Here is a 23,983-nt window from a genome sequence, read left to right on the forward strand (position 1 = left end):
GTACAGTTACACGATAAAATTGTGCTAGTTGATCTCAGAAAGAAATATCAGGAAATCACAATTATGATAAATGTATAGCATGTTTTTCCTACTTGCTTATCTCAATGCATTGTCATTTACTGGCATCTGTAATTGTTTTAAAAATTATATATTTTTCTATTACAGCCGCTCCGAAAATCGACCGCACCAACATGCGCGATATTACCATCAAGGCCGGCCAGAACATTCGGTTGGACATCAAGGTCAGCGGGGAGCCTCCACCATCCAAACAATGGTAAGTGTACCTCAGTGGCGTGCCTTCCGTACGGGTACACAAGCAGTGCCTACCCTAGCTTGATCTATATATTGTACGTACTTACCTGATGTAGGGGATACTGTGATCAACAAGGCGGGATCCTCAGAGCGAGGTTCTTCATGGCTTTTCAATGTCTTAGGATGTCGTAGACTTGTTCCAGCTCATCTAGACTCCATATTTTTGGGAATTGTCTGTCTTAAGACTTGTAGACTTGTTCCAGCTCATCTAGACTCCATATTTTTGGGAATCATCTGTCTTAGGACTTGTTGACTTGTTCCAGCTCATCTAGACTCCATATTTTTAGGAATCATCTGTCTTAGGACTTGTTGACTTGTTCCAGCTCATCTAGACTCCATATTTTTGGGAATCATCTGTCTTAGGACTTGTAGACTTGTTCCAGCTCATCTAGACTCCATATTTTCGGGAATCGTCTATCTTAGGACTTGTAGACTTGTTCCAGCTCATCTAGACGCCATATTTTTGGGAATCGTCTGTCTTAGGACTCATTGACTTGTTCCAGCTCGTCTAGACTTCGTATTTTTGGGAATCGTTTGTCTTACGACTCGTTGACTTGTTCCAGCTTATCTAGACTTCGTATTTTTGGGAATCGTCTGTCTCAGTTGACTTGTTCCAGGTTCCAAAACAAGGCTCGCTTGGAGCCTACTGATGACCTGAACATCGACACTGAGGATTACAAGACCAAGCTGACTGTGGCCGTCGCCTCTCGCAAGCACTCTGGAACATACGTGCTGAAGGTCGAGAACAGCCAGGGAAGGGACGAAGCCCAGGTGGAGATCATAGTCCTGGACGTTCCCGGAAAACCAGAAGGACCCCTCAAGGTGAGCGAACAAGAAAGTAGAGGAATGAACCAATACTGGCCATTCAACTTATACATATGTATATATGTTCACACAGAGTGGTGTTAACATACATATGTATAAGTTGAATGGTCATCACTGAAACCTGAAAGTAGAGTGAAAAACCAATACTGGCCATTCAACCTATTCACTTAAACTTATTCACTTAAACACAAAGTAGTGTGAACCACTATCCATCATATATTATTACTTCATATGTTATTTTGTAAAAAAAAAAATATATGAAGTAATCTGACACCAAAGTTATGAAGAAGAGTCATTGCTTCCACAAGGGTAATGAGGAATAAGACGGAGAAGAAGAAGAAAGTAATGAACTTCTTCATCTTCTTCCTTTTTGTTTAGGACTATGTCCTGTCACTCTCCGGTCCGCTTCTGGGAGGTGGAAGACCAGCTATCTCTCCATCGTTTAGGTGGTCTTCCTGGGGGCCTGTTACCTCTTACGCCGCTGTCCGCTGCTATCCTCACCACTCGATCTGAACTAATCTCCCCAAGTAATGAGCTCCACTCATCAAACCCTCGCACTTGCAGATCAGCGACGTCCACAAGGAGGGCTGCACGCTCAAGTGGAACCCGCCGCTGGACGACGGCGGCGCCCCGCTGGACCACTACCTGGTGGAGAAGATGGACACGGAGACGGGCCGCTGGCTGCCGGCCGCCAAGGTCAAGGACCCCAAGGCCGAGATCGCCAACCTGGTGCCCGGCCAGGAGTACAAGTTCCGCGTGTCGGCCGTCAACAACGAGGGCGTCTCCGAGCCGCTCAACGCCGACCACTCCATCATCGCCAAGAATCCCTTCGGTGAGGACTGCCATTTGAGTTTTATGTCTTCTTTTTTTGTATCATGTAAAGTCACCCCTACGTCAACCATCAATTGAGAGTATGTATCCCTATCTTAGGAGCTAGAAGATCTGGTTTCTGCACCCACCTAGTCGACTTTATATTTTTTCATAATATTTGATATATTCCTTTCAAATTATATACTCGATCTATTAGATAAATTAATATAGCATATGTCATATAATTTTTCATAATATTTGATATAATCCTTTCAAATAATATACTATTAAAGAAATGAATGTATCATATGTCATATCATTTTTCAAAATATGTGATATATTCTTTTCAAATAATATACTCGATCTATTAGATAAATGAATATATCATATTGCTTACTCCTTTCAAGAACGTCATAAATCAAAAATTGACAGTTTTCAGAATGCCCAGAAAATGTACTATATGCCAGCAAAAGAGGTATATTTTTAACTTTATATTTGCCCGCTACAGGGCAGAAAGTGTTGTTTTTGCATTTTGATGAAAAGGTATTGTTTAATTATTTTTTATAAATATATTTGTTATTTTTCAAATGGAGAAAAAACCCTTAGGTTAAACTTAAAAACCTGGTTTTTGATCGAACCCAGGTTAAGAACCACTGCTCTATACATAGATTTAGTATTATTTTTCTTCTTTATGTGTCATGTAAGGTCCACCCTAGTTGATTATTACTTAAAAGTAAACTGTCTCTATCTTGGGCAGCTCTAAATAGCACCTCAACTGTTTTAATCTCCGTCCAACCTTGTATATTCTACCTGCCTCCTACCGACACCTCATTGACCATCCATTAAGTGCAATAGCTCATACTTCTCTCCTCTAAGCTCATGCCTCAGATAGGGCACCTTCCGGACCTTGATATCGGTCAGAAACTGTCCTATGAGTACTCCATAGTGTAATGGGTAAAGCCCAACACTTCTATATGTTAGTCTTCTGCTGCGCATGTCATGTTAGGTCCCCCTGATGTCGACTATCATTTGAGAGTAATTGTTCTTCTCTTGTGCAGCTCTAAACAGCGCCTATCATTTGAGAGTAATTGTTTTTCTCTTGTGCAGCTCTAAACAGCGCCTATCATTTGAGAGTAATTGTTCTTCTCTTGTGCAACTCTAAACAGCGCCTATCATTTGAGAGTAATTGTTTTTCTCTTGTGCAGCTCTAAACAGCGCCTATCATTTGAGAGTAATTGTTCTTCTCTTGTGCAACTCTAAACAGCGCCTATCATTTGAGAGTAATTGTTTTTCTCTTGTGCAGCTCTAAACAGCGCCTATCATTTGAGAGTAATTGTTCTTCTCTTGTGCAACTCTAAACAGCGCCTATCATTTGAGAGTAATTGTTTTTCTCTTGTGCAGCTCTAAACAGCGCCTATCATTTGAGAGTAATTGTTCTTCTCTTGTGCAACTCTAAACAGCGCCTATCATTTGAGAGTAATTGTTTTTCTCTTGTGCAGCTCTAAACAGCGCCTATCATTTGAGAGTAATTGTTCTTCTCTTGTGCAGCTCTAAACAGTGCCTCAACTGTTCTAATTCAAATTCAATCTCATATATTCCGGAGCCAGAAGTTCTGCCTTCAGCACACACACCTCGTCGACTCTCTACTAGGTGCAATAGCTCGCATTTCTCTCTTCTAAGCACATGCCACAGATAGGACACCTTTCGGACTTTGATATCAGTCATCAACTGTCCTACAAGTACTCCATAGTATAATGGGTATAACCCAATACTTCAATATGTTAATCTTCTGTACATGAAATGTCTTCCTTCAACTTTCAACTATTAAATTATTTGACTTTAGAATATCATTCATGTTGGTCACTACATGGTCAAGAAGTCAGGTTTTCTGAATGATTCTTTTCACTCTTGCAGATGAGCCCGGAGCGCCTGGCACTCCCGAGGCCGTGGACTGGGACAAGGACCGCGTGGACCTGAAGTGGGCCAAGCCCCTCAAGGACGGGGGCTCCCCCATCACGGGCTACGTCATCGAGAAGAGGGAGAAGGGCACGGACAAGTGGATAAAGGCCGTCGAGGTAAGCCACTCGAAATGTGTATTGGTTATAAGCGATGCTTCAATTCTACAACTGTCTTATTTATTTAAAAGCAGATAAACTGGTCAAATTTTTCATTACACAAATACAAGGTTATTAAAAATTCTTTATTGACACTTTATTTACCAACGAATTTTTGAAAGATTTACCTTAAAAACCAAGCAATTTTAAACCAAAAGCAAAAAATGCATGCATTTAACAAATACGTTCTTAATTTCTGTACCAATTGTTTCATATATATATATATATATATTTTTTTATATCTCTCCAATAGATGTCTCTAGTGAAGTTCTAGTGATTCAAGAACAAGGTTTCTAAATCGGTTCATATATATAGAACTTCCAAGAATTTGAGTAGTGTGGTTGTCAATAATGGGTAGAATTGATGAATGTTACACGTGTGTAAAGTGATCACTTAAACCAGCCTATGACGGTCGTCAGCCCCGTAAATGCCCAGACTTCCATATTCTTCTTCATCTTTGATGAGATGTGAAAAAATAATATGAAAATAACTCCTGTAATTTGAGATAATCCAGATTTTGTGAACGTACTGGAAATAATTCTCACAATTATGTTCATCACTAAGTATATCGATTTAAATTTTTTCTCTTACAGAGACCAACATAGGTCAATTAAAAAGATACATGTAAGACAAGAAATGAAGAAGAAAAACATTCTCTGAAGCTCTTTTCTAAGTTGTTTTGTTCTCTTTCCAGGTCGGTCCTGATGACAACGACAAGGCGACCGTGCCTAACCTGGAAGAGGGAGTGGAATACGAGTTCCGGGTGAAGGCTGTCAACGCAGCAGGCCCCGGAGTTCCCAGCGAGGCCTCCAAGGGAATTGTCACCAAGCCGAGGCGATGTAAGTGAATCAGTATTGAACAGAGAAACTTATCCACTTAACAAAGTCCATATGTGGAGGTCCTTATTTAATTTATTATTATTTATAATTTCTAATTTGCTATTTCAAATATAGCACAAAAAATTATTTAAATGCAAATCTTTTCTGTTTGCTGTATTCTATCGAAATATTAATTAAAGTTGCGACAAAACGTGACTAATCCTGTGACCAATTTGAAATCATTAAATGGCACCAAAACGTAACAATTTTCCAAGCTAGTATTCCTAATTAACTAACTAATCATAACGCCGCTTCCCCTTAGAGGTAGGCAGAGGGAATAGAACACCACACTACTCTCCTCGTCCTCAGGTTATAGGTCCTTCTCTCTTAGACAATGTCACCTAAGCCATGCCTTCGAATCATGTTATCTTTCTGCAGCACCCTTGAATTTTTTAGTCTTCCTTTGGATAACATTCGAGGAAGATCCCTATTGCCTGTACCATACCATCTCAATCGTCTTTCCTCTACCTTCCTAGTAATGTCTGTTACGCCCAGGCTTTTACGAATGCGTGATCATAATTCAACTATGTGAGTGATCATAATTCTGTCTCTTACTTCCAGTGGCTCCCAAGATCGACAGGCGCTGCCTGCGCGACATCAAGGTCAAGGAAGGAGAGCCCATCATGCTGGACGTCAAGGTCAGCGGAGAGCCGGAGCCGGACTGCTCGTGGACCCTCGCAGGGAAGAGCGTCACCGGATCTTCTCATCTTAAGAGTAAGTACCATACATACAGTATACTCCAGATGTTCCGAGTGGATCATTTAGTAGATCCGCATCAGTGAGTTTATAATCTAATACCGAAATAATAGATCTTTCCTTAAAATCTACCGTGACACGTGTTTCGATGCATTCCGCATCGTTTTCAAACACTTTAATTAAAAATGGATAGATTTTACCACAATGTGAATGCCAAAACAATTGATGAAAATAGATATTTCGTCTGATAAATTGCACCTTATCGGTGCAATTTTTATCGCACCGATAAGGTGCAATTTATCAGACGGGAGAATTTTTATCACAAATATTATGTTGACTAAAAAAGGTATTATACATGACATGTAAGTGAGATACTATTATATTATTTATTGATTCGGCATTAACTTTGTGGAATGACATGTTGTTTTTTTTTTTAAATCAAACTCTTGAATATACCACTTTAATGAGTTTTATGTATATATACGACCGTCCGCCTCCGTAGGTTAATGGTCAGCACGCTCGGCTACCGTTCTGGAGGTCCCGGGTTCGATTCCCAGGGGGGGTCAAATAAATATAAGTGATTTTTTCACTCTAATATTTATTCAATATTACTCTGGACTGGTACCTGAAGCGGAGGGCTGATCACCTTTCCTTCGTGTGTTAACGATCAAGATAACACTGTGTTTATATAATGCTGTGCCCTATGCACCATTGGGGTGTGGATAAGGGTTTTATTATTATTATTATTATTATACGACTAGTTTCGAAAACTTACAGATGTTTTCATCTTCTGGTAAAAATTAAAACTAAGGGACATACTTTTAACGAGATACTATTATTCTGTTGCGGACAACAAATGTGTTCGGCCCTTAACACGTGTTTTGACGTTTTTAATTTATCTTTTATTATAAAAAGATAAATATTTGCGTTTTTTATTATTCAGACAAATATTTCAATTTCATACTATTTCTGTGAGCCTAAGCGGCTCATTTTTAAAAATAGGTATCAAATTGTGGTACAGTGGGTTCGAACCGAGAAACTCTGACTTGAGAGTCCGCGATACTAACCACGGGACCACAACCCGACATTATAAGTACTATTGTGAAATAGTTTTGTTTTTATAAAGTATTATTTCAATGCCTCATGTGTCTTGGATAATTTGACCCCGGAAAATCGGGAGTGTACTGTAAATACTGCAACAACGTTATGATTCTCCTCCTCTGTTTTTTAATTGGTTAGAGCATTTGGCTACTAGCTAGGTCCCGGGTTCAATTCCCAGCGGGGTCTTAATTAATATCGGTGATTTTTTACTCCAATATTTGTTGCCAAGTGCCAGAACTATATCGTCTTGCATTTCTGATTAACCTTTTAACCGCGTCAACTTTGTACCCGCCCAAAGAGAGACGCCCGTATGAGGCGGTATTTCACCGTTTTTAAAATGATTACTTTTATCATGTATTTAGTTAAGAAACGATTTATTTTCCTAAACAAAAACGTTCAATGGGATTCATTGTGCTTTTTGGTACTCTATAATACACTTGTGTCACATTATTCTTGAAATATATCGTAATATAAACAAATAAGATCGTAACAAAAATAAATCAAAGCACGCATCGTGTGTCACTCTTACTCACTGGCGATGCGTAGCGTCGAGAATGAGACAGATATAGGGCATGATAATGGCGCGGACTAATTACCGACCGCAAGAAAAATCAGGGATCTGTTATTTTATTTATCCTTGCGATGTTACAAATTATTAATCAGATATTTCAACAGATGTCATAAGGCCAAGGATTGACGTATTATTTTATCCAAAGTTCCACACCATGAAAAAATCCCTCCAAGTTGAACTGATGTTCGAAACTTGGAGCAATGTAAAAACACAAACGGTTATGTCAGCCGCGTATGGGACATGTTTTATGAAAACACATACGGTTATGCGAGCCGCGTGGATCCGGTTAAGAAATCATTGCGTTTGTGTATTTACACATTGCAACAATAATTGTCCACTTATTGCTCTCTCTCTCTGTCACATTGAATTCAAAACATTCCACTGCTTTATCAATAATATGTTGTGTGTTTTTCCAGTTATTAATATCCCTCACATGACCAAGTACCACAACGACAGTCCCAAGAGGAAGGAGTCCGGCACGTACAAGATCACGGCCATCAACAAGTACGGGCAGGATACTGCTGAAGTTGAAATCATTATCACATGTAAGGATTATTTTATTTATTAAAGAAAGGTGTGTTGAGATGGTTTGGGCATGTGAATCGAATGAGTGAAGAAAGGATAGTTTGAAAAAATGACGAGGCGAATGTGGTTGGTAAGGCCGAGGAACACTTCTTCTGCTTCTTCATCTTGGTGTAGGCCATGTGGCCTGTTTTTAAGAGCCCATTTTTATTCCCAGCTGTTGATCCATCTCTTTGGTGGCCTGCCTACAGGTTGGCCGTGCAGTGCAATGTGAAGGAGTCTGAATGGTTGCATTCTCCTCACATGTGTACCATTATCTCCATACCATTGTCTCCTGCGTTGCCTTCCCCACCTAACGACATCTTCCATCTCGCATATTTCCCTGATCCTGGCGTTTCTTATTCTATCTTGAAGACTCTTGCCTGATATGCTTGGAAATCTTGACATTATCAAAAATTTCACGTACTTGAAAGTGGCCTGTCGGAATAATTGGCGAGTATGTATGAGAAGATGTTTAAATGTGGTGAAGAGTGAATTTAAATGTGAAAAGAGGTGAAGATTGTATACAAAGACAGATTGGGGTGGCGTTCTATTCTCTTTGGCTACCTATGCAGGAAAAAGGCGTGATAGTTAGTATTTGGCTAATAGGACCTTACTTGTAGTCAATGATAAACAGACCAGGTATACCCGGCCATTTAAGTTTTTACAATTCCACTCCAATCGCACTTAACTTTTGCACCACTCTTTGAGGTTCTTGGCCATCTTTCACTTATCTTGCAATATTGGCGGTACCATCTGCCGGCATAGTACAGTTGTCAAATTATTTCGTTGACGATATTCGCGTCTGCCCGCAGCCAAGCCCGACAAGCCAGAAGGACCTCTGGAGGTGTCTGACATCCACAAGGAGGGATGCACGCTGAAGTGGAACAAGCCCAAGGACGACGGTGGCGAGCCCATCGAAGGCTACCTGGTGGAGAAGTTCGACCCGGAGACTGGATCCTGGATCCCGGTCGGCAAGACCCTCGGCAATGTGCCAGAGATGAAGGTAAGGGACTTGCAAACCTTGGGTATTACAAAAACTGTTAAGATAGGTATTAATCTGTGAGCACGGAAGTTTTTACATACCTACTTGATTATATCAAATAGGGAATGATAAAATAGAAGACTTTATTATTGGCAACACCATGAATTGTTATTAAAGGTTAGTTAAAACGTGGATTTATTTTATTGCACTATTAATTGCATTGTTGTCCGCCTCCGTAGTGTGATGGTCAGCACGCTCAGCTACCATTCTGGAGGTCCCGGGCTTGATTCCTAGGATGGGGTCACAAAAATAAGTGTGATTTTTTCACTCTAATATTTATTCAGTATCACCCTGGACTGATACCTGAAGCGGAGGGCTGATCACCTTTCCCTCATGTGTTAACGATCAAGATAACACTGCGTTTATATGATGCAGTGCCCTATGCACCATTGGGGTGCCGATAAGGGTTTTATTTTATTATTTATCAGCGGCGTGATGTTTAGTTAGTTACTTAGTTAGTACCTTTCGAAACTAGTTGTAACAAGTCGTAACAAACAAAAGTTTTACTTATAATTTAAGCTTACTAGACATCTATTTATGTTTGATTGTAATATGATATACCTGTTTGTATGACTGAGATGGGATTTTGTGTAATTTTAGGTGGACGGTCTCATTCCTGGACATGAATACAAGTTCCGAGTGAAGGCACTCAACAAGGAAGGGGAGTCCGAACCTCTGGAGACCCTGGGATCTATCATCGCCAAGGATCCATTCAGTGAGTCCCTTTTAATAATAAACCATATCCGCTCCTTAGGTGGAGCATATGGAATCCACAAACTGTATCCAGGCTTTTCTGTCGGCTGCTAGCTCCCTTGCATCCTCCCAAGTCAGATCCGCGTCCCGAAGTTCTGACGAGAACTGCCGACGAATTGTCAGCAGTGGTCGTCCTGGGCGGCGCGAACCTGATGCCTTGTAAAAGAGGCAAACTTGATTAAGGCTCTCGGGAGGCATGCGGAGTACATGGCCAAGCCAACTTGACGACAGTTGTGACCAAGATTTGCTGCGTCCCACGCCTTATCTCTTCATTCCTCACAAAGTCAAACCACCGCACGCCTAAAATGCTCCGCAGACACCTATTCTCAAAGCTTAGTACACGGCTGCTCTGGGCCCTTGTAAGGTGCCATGTTTCACAGCCGTATAAGAGAACAGGAGCAATGCAGGAATTATATAGGCGGCATTTGGTCTTCACCGAGTATAAATTCGATCTCCAGACAGCCTTCGTACTGTTAAGTGCGGACCCTGCGAGTCCTAATCGCACTCCCGGTTCCTTTTGAAGGCTGCCATTTTCAGTCGCGTACACTCCCAAGTACTGCCGACTCTCGACCCTTTTACAAGCATTTAATTTACAAGCTACTTTACAAGAGTCCCTTTTACAAGCATTTAATGGTTAAACGCTTAAATATAACTTTAATCTCACTAGGCAGAACCAGTGACGAGACGTTCATTCACATAATAAAGAATTATTTTGAAATTATAACTATTGCAACTTAAAATAAAAATATGTTTACAAAGTAAGTACATTTAGTACAATGAGAAATTGCCAAGTATGCAACAATAATAATAAATAAAAGGTTAAACTCTTAACCCGTGCCTTCAAACCTCAGACATGGGCAATAGAGGACCAAAATGGAAGCGTTCTGACGGACATTGGCAGCGTCTTGGAGAGATGGCGAGGTTACTGCTCCGGACTATATGCCGAGACCTCAACAGCAGGAAGTCCTTCCTTTGAGAATCAAACCATGGAACCCGACATTTTGGAAGAAGAGATTCGAAATGCACTGAAAAAACTAAAATGCAACAAGTCCCCCGGCAATGACTGCATACAGGCCGAGCTTCTAAAAGAACTAGGGGATAAGGGCATAAAAACAGTGCTGGATCTCTGCAACCTCATATGGAGAACGGGAACATGGCCTCAGGAATGGGCTGAATCTGTTTTCATTCCTCTTCACAAAAAAGGCTCATCCAAAAAGTGTGAAAACTATAGGACAATAGCACTTATCTCTCACACCAGCAAGATAATGCTATATGTTCTAAAAGCACGATTACACAGTTACATTGGATGGCAAATACCAAAGGAACAAGCTGGTTTTGTGAAAGGAAGAGGAACAAGAGAGCAGATCCTCAACATCCGCCAAGTGATCGAAAAAAGCCGAGAGTTCCTGACGCCAACAGTTTTATGCTTTATCGATTACAAAAAAGCTTTCGACTGCGTGAAGTGGGAACATCTGTGGAAAGTACTCATGGAGATGGGAGTCCCATCCCATTTGATAAAACTCATCCATGGACTTTATGCCCAAAGTAAGGCAATCGTAAGAATCAATGGCATAAACACTGCAAGCTTCCCCACTGAGAAAGGTGTAAGACAGGGATGCATACTCTCCCCTGACCTGTTTAACATCTATGGGGAATACATCATGCGCAGGGCTCTCTACGAATGGAATGGAGGAGTGTCCATTGGTGGCGTAAAGCTGTCCAATATACGATATGCGGACGACACAACACTTCTGGCCAAAGACCCAAAAGAGATGGTAGATCTCCTTAAACGAGTAGAGATTGAGAGCAAGGCACTGGGACTAGAGATTAACCAAAGCAAGACCAAGATCATGATCATAGATCGATCTAAGAAGTTTGGTGATCTCGGGAACTCACTGGAAGGTTTAGAGATAATAAACGAGTTCCAGTTCCTTGGATCTCAAATCAGCAATGAAGGAACTTGTGAAGGAGAGATTAGACGTCGTATCGCCATCGCCAAAAGTGCCATGTCTAAGCTAGACAAAATTTGGAAAGACCGGGGTGTGAGTAACAACACCAAGATGAAGCTTGTCAGGAGCTTGGTCCACTCCATTTTTCTCTATGCTGCTGAAACATGGACTATAAAAGCAGCAGAAAGGAGAAAAATTGATGCCTTCGAAATGTGGTGTTGGAGGCGCATGCTCCGAATTCCATGGACAGCTAGACGCACCAATGAGTCCATTCGCCAGGAACTACGCTTGGATGGCTTGTCTCTGGCCAATATCTGTACCCGACGGATTCTCCAGTTCTTTGGACACGTTGCGCGTGGCAACGAGGATAGCCTGGAACGCCTAGTTGTGATCGGTAGCCTGGAGGGAAAGAGAGGGAGAGGAAGATCCCCCACACGATGGACCGATCAAATTAAGGCAGCAGCAGGCACCTCAGTGGTTGGAGCGCTACGTGCAGCGCAGTCAAGGGATAACTGGAGAAGAGTCATTGCTTCTGCAAGGGTCACAACCCTCAGCAATGAGGATTAAGACGGAGAAGAAGAAGAAGCAACAATAATAATTTCATATTATTTTATTTTATTTTTTATTATTTTTTGACATCTCATCAAAGATGAGATGTCAAAGTCTGGGCATTTATGGGGCTGACGACCGTCATAGGCCGGTTTAAATGATCACTTTACACACGTATAATATTCACCAATTCTACCCATTATTGACAGTCACACTACTCAAATTCTTGGAAGTTCAAACGGACACTTTGTGGACACTTTGGAAGTGGACACTTTGAACGCCAAAAGAGGGCAAGAATGAAAATGTCACAATTCCTTTTCCAGCCGTGGCCGACACTCCCGGACAGCCCACTCCCGACGACTGGTCCGCCAACCACGTGGACCTCAAGTGGGAGGCGCCCATCTCCGACGGAGGCACGCCCATCATCGGCTACATCGTGGAGAAGAAGGACAAGTACAGCCCCATGTGGGAGAAGGCCTGCGAGACCCACACCGACAGCCCGACTGCAACCGTCAACGGGTAACTACACCATCAATATCTCCTCAAACCTCACATTTACCTGTTGACCGGGCGGGACGCAGAAATACGTCCAACGCAAACAATATCGGGTACGGGAAGGACATATGAATACGTCCTTGAAATATATGTTTATTATATTATATATACACATGGACGTATATTTATCGAACAACAAAGGTATTAGTCATCCATACATGTCTCAACATGAATTTAAGACACAGAGTGAATCAGTATTCGCGCCCGTTACAAGTTGCGTAATTGGACAGCGGACCTCTCGGTTAACAGGTTAAACTATGTACCCCATACTTTCTACTACTACCAATACTACTACCATCACGCCGTTTCTCCACAGGGGTAGGCAAAGACAATGGAATGCTTCACTTTCTGTCCCGACATACACTCCTTGCTTCCTTCACATCCAAACATCTAATCATACATGCCCTCCGATTACGCAGACTTTTGACACCACCAGATTTTAGGTTCTGATTGATTTCATATTATTTTTTGACATCTCATCAAAGATAAAGAAGAATATGGAAGTCTGGGTATTCACGGGGCTGACGACCGTCATAGGCTGGTTTTCTGATTGATCTGATCGTGCCTTACGTTGTTTTCAAATTTTTTAAACCTTTTTAGGCCATCCTCGTTCTGTTCTCCCGCTCATATTCGCCACATATATTTTTTTTCTCGTTATCCATTCCACGTACCATTCTTCTTCTTCTTACCCTTATCCGCACCCAATGGTGCATAGGGCACTGCATGTAGCGACGCAGTGTTATCTTGATCGTTAATTGCATGAAGGTAAGGTGATCAGCCCTGCGCTTCTTGTACCAGTCCAGGGTAATATTAAATAAATATGAGAGTGAAAATCGGCCATATTTATTTTGACCCCCCTGGGAATCGAACCCGGGACCTCCAGCACGGTAGCCAAACGCGCTGACCACTGCGCTACGGAGGTGTCTCTCCCCACGTACCATACCTTCTATAAAATTTATTTTTGCCTTCAGTCAATAATATTATAGCTACCACTTAAGCTACGTTCACATTGCAATCCTGTTTTTTGATGGATCAGAGTAACCTGCACAGTTTTTTCTGTAGATAGAATAATAATTTGGGGGTGAATGGATTGCACGGATTACGGTGCGCTCACAAACTTCCACTTATTGCTTCTCAGAAGATGCGTTTATAAAGGGATGGTAATAAAATTAGATAATCACTTGATCCACATTTTTATTTGGCAATATTTAACAATGATATAAAATACTACTACGACTACTACTACTACCAACATGCCGTTACCCCGCAGGGGTAGGCAGAAAGCATGGAACGCCGCACTCTTCTGTCCTGACATACACTCCTCGCCTCCTCCACAATCATACATCTACTCAAACATGCCCTCCGATTACCAAGCCTCTCCCTCCGAGTGCCAAGAATTTTCATTGTGTATTTCATAGCTGAAATTTGTTTGTTTTTCTTAGTTTGATTGAGGGCAACGAGTACCAGTTCCGCGTGATCGCGCTCAACAAGGCTGGACAGTCCAAGCCGTCGGAGCCGTCCAAGAACTTCGTGGCCAAGCCGCGCTTCCTGGCGCCCAAGATCGACCGCCGCAACCTGCGCGACGTCACGCTGTCGGCCGGCTCCACGCTCAAGTTCGACGCGGCCATCACCGGCGAGCCTGCGCCCACCGTCGAGTGGAAGTACCAGAACATGCCGCTGAGGTTTGTTAATTAATAATTTAATTTTTGAAACATTATTCTTGAATCACTAGAACTTCACTAGAGACATCTATTGGTGAGATGAAAAGAAGCTTTATATTGAGCAGAAACTCTTAGTATGTGAGGTCTGAATCCTGGATTATAATACACACATGAGAAATGCCAGAATTTTTTTTTTTTTTAATTATTTAAGCGTATAATTTGACCAGATAATTTATTTACAACATTTTGAATGTGCCCAAATACTTGTTCACAAAATCTGGATCAAATCAATTACGTCTTATTCCTCATTGCTGAGGGTTGTGACCCTTGCAGAAGCAATGACTCTTCTCAGGTCGTTCCTTGACTGCGCTGCACATAGCGCTCCAACCACTGATCTGCCTGCTGCTGTCTTAATTTGATCGGTCCATCATGTGGGGATCTTCCTCTCCCTCTCTTTCCCTCCAGGCTACCGATCACAACTAGTCGTTCCAGGCTATCCTCGTTGCCACGCGAGCACGAGTAGTACATGAGAATTTATTGTATTTTTTTTCTCGCAGGCCAACAAAGCAAATCCAGATCGACAACGTGGACTACAATACCAAGATGACCATCCGGCCGGTGCAGCGCGGCGACACGGGCGAGTACCAAGTGTCGGCCGTCAACTCGAGCGGTCGCGACACCGTCACCATCATGGTCACCGTCACCGACAAGCCCGGCAAGCCTGAGGGACCACTCACGGTAAGGGGCTATCTACTTTTAACTCATCCCCGTGTAGTTCGTTCATCAAGCCAATCTACTTTTAACTCATCCCCCTCTAGTTCGTTCATCAAGCCAATCTAATTTTAACTCATCCCCCTGTAGTTTATTAAGTATATTAACATTATTATTATTTTTAAGTATATTAAACAAGGAAGTATTGTTTTCATTCTTGCTGTATAGTTAGCAAGTGACATGTTGCAAATATCGGTATGGTCCGCGAAATCATTGCCAAGGTTTTGCATTCGGTGAATGGGAGTATTGAATCCAGACACTGTCCGACTGTTATTACAGTAAAATATTTGACGGTTTCTCGTGTTTCTGGTTGGGGCATAAATATTTATCATATCGCTCACTCCTTTCAACAACGTCATATATCAAAAATCGTCAATTTTCATTTTTGCATGTTTTCGGAATGCCGAGAAAATGTACTATATCCTAGTAAAAACGGCTTATTTTTAACTTAATATTTGCCCGCTACAGGGCAGAAAGTGTTGTTTTTAAATTTTGAAGAAAAAGTTTTGGTTCATTATTTTTTTAAATTTACTAAATATTTTTCAAATGGAGAAAAAACATTCAGGTTTTACCTAAAAAGATCTGTTGCACAGTAAAAAGTTCAATAAGTGGCTTGATATTTATTTTTAACACATTTTATTATATTTTTAAACTTTAAAAACGATCTCCTGAAAAATCAAGTTTTTTTTTATATATGACGTTGTTGAAAGGAGTGATCAATATATTTTCCCCCCTGTAGTTCATTTATCAAAACAATCTACTTTTATCTCATCCCCCTGTAGTTCTTCATCAAAACACGTTATTGTTGCTAGGAATGTAGGTGACAATAACATAGCTGCAATCGTGTTTATACTTGCATGGCCTGGCAGGTGGCATTCTAGATTGATCTATTCTAGAAGCCAGTCACTCACTAAGAGCTATTTAGTAATATCTATTCATAATAAACCATAGTTAAAGTACTAGCGAGTTATTACTGATAATCTACCATTACTTTAACAACTGGCGTCGAGGATTATAAGGATTAAAACGTGGGAAGACCAAAAATATGGGTAAAATATAAATTTCATTAAATATGATTTTATAACATTTTGAGTGCGTCCAAATACTAGTTCAGAAATCTGGATTATCTCCAATTACAAGAATTATTTTTCATATTGTTTTTTTGACATCTTAAAATAGATGAAGAAGAATATGGAAGTCTGGGCATTTACGGGGTTTACGACCGTCATAAGCTGATTCAAGTGATCTCTCTACATACGTGTAACATTCGCCAATTCTACTCACGATTGACGATGATTCGAAATTGAATTATATATATATATATATATAGAAGGGTCAAGAATTTGAGTAGTGTGGTTGTCAATCATGGGTAGAATTGGTGAATGTTACACGTCTTAAACCAGCCTACGACGGTCGCAGGCCCCTTTAAATGCCCAGACTTGCATATTCTTCTTCATCTATGTTGAGATAGAAATAATATAATATGACAACGTTGGCTATTGAGTATTCCCGTGGTACTCTTTATAATGCTTTATTTTCCATTTTTGAAAGACTTACCTTAAAAACCAAGCAAATTTAATTAATTAAATAGCAAAAATTACGAGCAATCAACAAGTTTTAGTTCACCTCCATAGTGTAGTGGTAAGCGCGCCAGGCTACCATGCTGGAGGTCCCGGGTTCGATACCCATATATTTATTTAATATTACCCTGGACTGGTACCTGAAGCGGAAGGCTGATCATCTTTTCTTCATGTATTTAACGATCCAGATAACACTGCTTCTATACGATGCAGTGCCCTATGCACCATTGGGTGCGGATAAGGGTTAGAAAGAAAAAACTCTTTGTCATTATTATGTCAATATTAGTATGTCAATATTAGTATCTCAATATTACCCTCGATTGGTACCTGAAGCGGAGGGCTGATCACCTTTCCTTCATGCGTCAACGATCAAGATAATACTGCGTTTATATGATGCAGTGCCCTATGCACCATCGAGGTGCGGATAATGGTTTGAAAAAGAAAAAAAGAAAAAAAAAAACACTCTTTGGCAGTTATGAGGTGCTAATTTTTGTGACTGTTGAGTCGGAAGTTCTCGGTGCGTTGTCTGACGGTGGTGTTGTGTGTTGCAGACGTCGGACGTCCACAAGGAGGGCTGCACGCTCAAGTGGAAGCGGCCCAAGGACGACGGTGGCACCCCCATCGAGTACTACCAGGTGGACAAGCTGGACACGGAGACCGGGTGCTGGGTGCCTTGCGCCAGATCCGCAGAGCCTAGTGAGTTGACCTATGTTTGAATTACCTAACATCCATGTGACACTGGAATCTAAATAATAATAATAAAACTGGATAACTTATATAGCGCCATTTTCGTAAAAAAATACCTCAAGGGCGCTTCACTGTGAATGAATTGGGGAAAATATTATGGTGGAAATGATTTAGCAAACAAATGTGTTTTTAGTCTTTTTCTAAAGATCATCTCACTCTCACTATTTCTAACCATTGGTGGAAGAGCATTCCACGCCGTCGGTCCTGCAACAGCAAAGGCACACTCGCGAAATTTAGTGCGTTGGTTGCGAGCTGGTAAGATAACTTTGCCCATTGCAGATGTTGTAGCCGATGGAAGCGTGAGACGTCTATCAACCAATTCATCTGGAATACACAGCTCCTTAAGATACTCTGGAGCCATATTGTGTATTGATTTATACATGAGTAGGCAGAGTTTATACTCAACCCTTTGGGGAAAGCGTAACCAGTGGAGTTTGTGAAGTAGTGGGGTGATGTGACTGAATTTAGAAATTCCAAAAATTAGTCTCGCTGCTGCGTTTAACACTGATTGCAGTCGAGTCATTTTGTTGATTGGTAGACCCGTGTATATACCGTTACAATAATCTACTCTCGATATTACAAACGCATTTATTAATTGACGGGCAGCATCAACTGCCACGGTTTATGCAACATCGCTTATCGTGGCCCTATTTAGGCTTCAACTTTACGTTTTTATACCCTTTATCTACTTGTCTGCCTCCGTAGTGTAATGGTCAGCACGCTCGGCTACCGTTTTGGAGGTCCCGGGTTCGATTCCCAGGGGGGTCAAATAAATGTTAGCAATTTTTTCACTGTTATATTTATGCAATATCACCCTGGTCTGGTACCTGAAGCGGCGGGCTGATCACCTTTCCTTCATGTGTAAAAGATCAAGATAACACTGCGTTTATATGACGCAGTGCCCTATGCACCGTTGGGGTGCACATCAATTTTGTGAGAATTGTTTTGCCTAGTAATGGCATTTTCAAACAAATGTGAAGATTAAATGGACTGACGGTCCTTATATAGCGGGGAATTAATATAAGTATATGTAGGTACATTCTTCTTCATCTTCTTGCTCAATGCTGAGCGTCGTGGTCTTCTGGAATGTCAGGCACTTGGTGCACAAGTCCTCTCCATTCTTCCCGGTCCTGGGCCAACTTGATGGCAGCGTTTAGCGAGGATCCGGTTAATTCCTTTATTTGGTCTGTCCATCTTGTTGGAGACCGTCCTCTTGCCCGCTTGTAATTAATTCCCCGAAAATGAATGTACCTACATGCCCCATTAACTATTGTTGTCTCCCATAAATTATTACTATAAACTAACTAACTAACTAACTAACCATCACGCCGCTTCCCCGCAGGGGTAGGCAGAGAGAATAGAGCGCCACACCACTCTGTCCTTGCAAACATTCTTCGCCTCTTCCACGTTCATGCATCTCCTCATACATACCCGCCGATTGTTACCTGACCACTTTCAAGTATTTGGCATACCCGATCGTGCCATGTTTTTCTCGGTCTTCCTCTGCTTCTTTTCCCGCTAACATTCGCCTCATAAATTTGTTTTACCGTTCTTTCCTCACTCATTCGTTCTACATGTCCAAACCATGTTAAACACATGTTAAAACACACATTACTATACATGTTAAAACTATTACCTAAGTACCTAGAATTGTAAAGCTATATAAGGACTGTCTACTATATCGTAGTCATACAAGAGAAAGTGACCAAGTGCATTTTTTACAAAAAACGTGACTATTGACTATTTGATATCTTACTAGCTTAATCTTACCTTAAAAAAATTCCAAAGCGTTTTAAAACTCGGAAGTATAATATATTCAGCTGTTTATTCTCTTGCCAAGCAAAAGTGACTTACCCGGATCCACGCGGCTCGCATAACCGTATGTGTTTTAACAAAACATGCCCCATACGCGGCTGACATAACCGTTTGTGTTTTTACATTGCTCCAAGTTTCGAACCTCAGTTCAACTTAGAGGGATTTTTTCATGGTGTGGAACTTTGGATAAAATAATACGTCAATCCTTGGCCCCTCATGACATCTGTTGAAATATCTGACTAATAATTTGTAACAACACAAGGATAAATAAAAGAACAGATCCCTGATTTTTGTTGCGGTTGGCAATTAGTCCGCGCCATAATCATGCCCTATATCTGTCTCACTCTCGACGCTACGCATCGCCAGTGGGTAAGAGTGACACACGATGCGTGCTTTGATTTATTTATGTTACGATCTAATTTGTTTATATTACCATATATTTCAAGAATAATGTGACACACGTGTATTATAAAGTACCAAAAAGGCACAATGAATCCCATTGAACATTTTTGTTTAGGAAAATAAATCGTTTCTTAACTAAATACATGATAAAAGTAATCATTTAAAAAACGGCAAAATACCGCCGCGCACGGGCGTCTCTTAGGAACAAAGTTAATGCGGTTAAAAGGTTAAATGGCCCTCCTGAACATTTCACGTTTTGTTAGCTAGTCACTTTCTCCTGTGCGACTACGATATGTAACATATGAGTTTGTTTCCAGAGTGTGACGTGACTGGCCTCACTCCTAACAAGGAGTACAGGTTCAGGGTCTCAGCTGTGAACTCGGAGGGAGAATCCGAGCCGCTCGTCACAGAACAGGCCATCATTGCCAAGAATCCCTTCGACGAACCTGGTAAGTCATCAGCTCCATCACTTTGAGACTATCAATTCAATTTAATTTATTTAGAACAAACATACATATCGCTCACTCCTTTCAACAACGTCACATAATATATCAAAAAACCTGATCTTTTAGGAGATCGTTTTTAAAGATAAAAAATATTATAAAGTGTATTAAAAATAAATATCAAGCCACTTATTGAATTTTTTACCGTGCAACAGATCTTTTTACGCAAAACCTGAATGTTTTTTCTCCATTTAAAAAATATTGAGTACATTTTAAAAAAATAATTAAATAATACCTTTTCTTCAAAATGTAAAAACACTTTCTGCCCTGTAGCGGGTAAATATTAAGTTAAAAATATGCCGCTTTTGCTGGGATATAGTAAATTTTTTGGGCATTTTGAAAACATGTACAACTGAAAATTGACGATTTTTGAAATATGGCATTGTTGAAAGGAGTGAGTGATATTACTAACTAAAATTTAAAGCGTATACATTAACAAAAAATCGAAAATAAGCAAGGATACTCTTGTTAAAGATGTAGAAGAATTCCGCTTTGGAATACCCCTGCAGACACATGGAACATATCAATATCCAGTGTGATATTGTTCAACATAGTGGTAGCTCTTATTACATTATTGACAATTCCTTGGCCTTATGGCTAAGTATGATAGTTTTTTTACGTTGTCATATTTGAAGATGGGCTCCAATGCAGTAGAGTGGTTTTTTACTATTTGCGTGATATTGTTCACCATAGTGTTAGCTTTTTCCACAGGCATAACCATCTGCAGGTTGGTCCTGTGTATAGGAATGTGAAACAATCTATGTCGACGCTGTCTTAGGTAACTATCGGGAACATACAGACCAATGCTCCGGATATTTTCAGGATTATCGATCACATTCCTTCTAGTCTCTAAACTGTTGTAGCCAAGCATACCCTGGAGAAACTTGTAATAGTTATTTTAGTAGGATTGTCACAAGTGATGATTTGATTGAATCCAGGTGCTCCCGGAGTACCAAGTGTCGTGGACTGGGACAAGGATCACGTGGACCTCAAGTGGACGGCTCCGAGGGAAGACGGAGGTGCGCCCATCACCGGGTACATTGTCGAGAAGAAGGACAAGTTTGGGCAGTGGGAGAAGGCTCTAGAAGTAAGTCACCTGCATTATGATATTGGTATTTGTAAGAAGTATGGAGGTGTTGGTGACACAGTGGTGAAGACAACACAGCCGCTATTGTCTAGAATGCCCTTGCCAGTATACCCACATATCTCACAGTATGTCCGCCTCCGTGGTGTAATGGTTAGCGTCTTTGGCTACTGCGCTGGAGGTACTGGGTTCGATTCCCAGGGGGGGTGAATATAAATATTGGTGATTTTACACTGTAATATTTATTCAATATTACTCTGGACTGGTCCCTGAGCCGAAGGAGTAATCACCTTGCCTTCATGTAACTAACGATCAAGATAACATTGCATCAATACGAAACAGTGCCCTATGCACCATTGGGTGCGGATAAGGGTTAGAAATGGAAGAAGTAAATAAATCTGAAAATACCCCGTTGTTTGACTGTTTGATTCACCCCAGGTGCCCGGCGACAAGCTGGACTGCCGGGTGCCCGACCTGGTAGAGGGGCAGACGTACGAGTTCCGCGTGAAGGCCGTGAACGCGGCCGGGCCCGGTGAGCCCAGCGACTCCACCCACCCCGTCACGGCCAAGCCCAGGAACCTGGCGCCCAAGATCGACCGCACCAACCTGGAGAACATCAAGATCCGGGTCGGCCAGAAGTTCGGCTTCGACGTCAAGGTAACTTACTTACTAACTGACTACCTATCGCGCTGTTCCTCACAAGGTAATGGAACGAAACACCAATCTGTGTTGGCAAATGATCGTCTCCTACTATTCTACATTCATCCAGCTCTTCAGACGTACATACATGCCGATTATTCCTACTCTTGACCTGACAACGCCCAAATATTTTATAAATAATTTATCGTGTCAAATTTTCCTCAGTCTTCCCCTGCCTCTGTTACCAACCACATTTGTCACATATCGCTCACTCCTTTCAGCAACGTCATAAATAAAAAAACTTGATTTTTCAGAAGATCGTTTTTAAAGTTTCAAAATATATTACAATGTATTAAAAAAAATATCAAGCCACTTATTGAACTTTTTACTGTGCAGATCAGATCTTTTTAGGTAAAATATGAATGTTTTAAGTATATTTAAAAAAAAAAATTAAACAATACCTTTTCTTCAAAATGCAAAAACAACACTTTTTGCCCTGTAGCGGGTAAATATCAAGTTAAAAATATCCCGCTTTTTCTGGGATATAGTACATTTTCATGGGATATGGGCATTCCGAAAACATGAACAACTGAAAATTGACAATTTTTGATATATGACATTCTTGAAAGGAGCGATATGTTAATTTTACAGTTCTTTCTTCACTTGTTCGATTCACATGCCCAAACCATCTTCTAGTGATTGAAAGCTGTCCCGCCGCATTCCCAGATCTGATACAGAAGCATCTAGGCTTCCTGGCAGACCTTCTCTTTCAAAGCAATTTTTTTATTTTTGTTTATGAACTAAGCTGCGAAATTTATCTTGTTCTCTGTTTTACTCCTCATTACTGAGGGTTGTGACCCTCGTGGAAGCAAAATTTATAGAAAATGTGAAAGAAGATTGTTTCCTGATGTGTCTTATTATCTCGTTTTTTCACCACTTGAGTTAATTTTATTATGATGGCAAGTTTTGTAAGCTATGCTTTCATCTTCAGGTCTAAATGTAAACAATTTACATTTAGACCCAAAGATGAAAGCATAGCTTCCAAAAATAAACGTCATAAAATAAAATCAAGTGGTGAAAAAACGAGATAATAAGACACATCGGGAAGCAATCTTGTTTCACATTTTCTATAAATTGGAAGCACAACTTCCGAAACTAGTCGTCATAAAATAATCTCAAGTGGTAAAAAACTAGTGTTTTTCTTTTACAATTTCATAATGTCTTATCACAAAGTGAATGCCGAAACAATAAATGAAATATCTTATTATCTCTGTTTGATTTCTTACCGTCTCCCCTCTGCAGGTGTCTGGTGAGCCTATGCCCGAGACCAAGTGGTTCCTGGCCAAGAGGGAGGTGAAGACCGGCGGTGAGACCAAGGTGCAGCACGGCGACTACTGCACCAAGATGCACTGCAAGGCGGCCACAAGGGCCGACAGCGGCCGCTACACCATCACGGCCGAGAACTGCAACGGAAAGGACATCGCCGAGGTCGAGGTCATCGTGCTGAGCGCGCCCAGCCCGCCAGGAGGACCTCTGAAGGTAACCAACCTTGTAATGTGTCTTGCTCTTGATTGTGATTGCCGTGACCTATGCCTTCTTGATTATGATAGCCATGACCTGTATCTTCTTGTAAGTTTACTATATCGGGGTCTTCATTTGAAGGTACATTCCAAAGTCCCACCCGTTTGTCTCTTCTTCTTCTTCTCTTCTTCTTCTTCTCTTCTTCTTCTTCTCTAGCCTTCCGTTGTCCACTGTTGGATATAGGCCTCTTCTGTATCCTTCCATTTCCTTAGGTCGGTTGCTGTTTGCAGACAGTTTTTACCTCCCACAACAGCTATGTCGTCGGACCATCTTTTTTGGAGTTTTCCGGCGCTTATTTTACTCTCCCGAGGTCTCCATCTCAAAAATTTTGGGGTCCATCTTATGGGATTTCGTCTTATAATGTGTGCAAATCGTAATATTTACATATTGTAATTTGTCAAATTCTCCTAAAATAAAGGATCCTAATGGTTGCACATTTTGTGCACTGGAAGCTTCCGGACTCCAATTCATGAAATATTTG

At 41.1% G+C, this 23,983-nt stretch overlaps 1 protein-coding gene across 32 annotated transcripts in view; it reads left to right on the forward strand.

Moving 5' to 3' along the window:
- Positions 1-23,983, forward strand: part of bt (projectin protein bent) — a 288,017-nt gene that overhangs the window by 212,027 nt on the left and 52,007 nt on the right. For all 32 annotated transcript variants that reach the window (XM_088260322.1, XM_088260293.1, XM_088260302.1 and 29 more), the window contains 17 exons: positions 166-274; positions 930-1,134; positions 1,702-1,969; positions 3,862-4,022; positions 4,756-4,900; positions 5,501-5,653; positions 7,724-7,852; positions 8,684-8,874; positions 9,514-9,628; positions 12,488-12,683; positions 14,162-14,401; positions 14,938-15,118; positions 17,283-17,427; positions 20,013-20,144; positions 21,137-21,285; positions 21,721-21,939; positions 23,224-23,460. In XM_088260322.1, coding sequence (XP_088116448.1) covers positions 166-274; positions 930-1,134; positions 1,702-1,969; positions 3,862-4,022; positions 4,756-4,900; positions 5,501-5,653; positions 7,724-7,852; positions 8,684-8,874; positions 9,514-9,628; positions 12,488-12,683; positions 14,162-14,401; positions 14,938-15,118; positions 17,283-17,427; positions 20,013-20,144; positions 21,137-21,285; positions 21,721-21,939; positions 23,224-23,460 — 2,975 coding nt within the window. The remainder of the gene's footprint in view (positions 1-165; positions 275-929; positions 1,135-1,701; positions 1,970-3,861; positions 4,023-4,755; positions 4,901-5,500; positions 5,654-7,723; positions 7,853-8,683; positions 8,875-9,513; positions 9,629-12,487; positions 12,684-14,161; positions 14,402-14,937; positions 15,119-17,282; positions 17,428-20,012; positions 20,145-21,136; positions 21,286-21,720; positions 21,940-23,223; positions 23,461-23,983) is intronic.

This window comes from Brachycentrus maculatus, unplaced genomic scaffold (genome assembly GCF_059751285.1).
Source record: "Brachycentrus maculatus isolate JH-2025_06_01 unplaced genomic scaffold, ASM5975128v1 h1tg000131l, whole genome shotgun sequence".
NCBI classification, from domain to species: domain Eukaryota; kingdom Metazoa; phylum Arthropoda; class Insecta; order Trichoptera; family Brachycentridae; genus Brachycentrus; species Brachycentrus maculatus.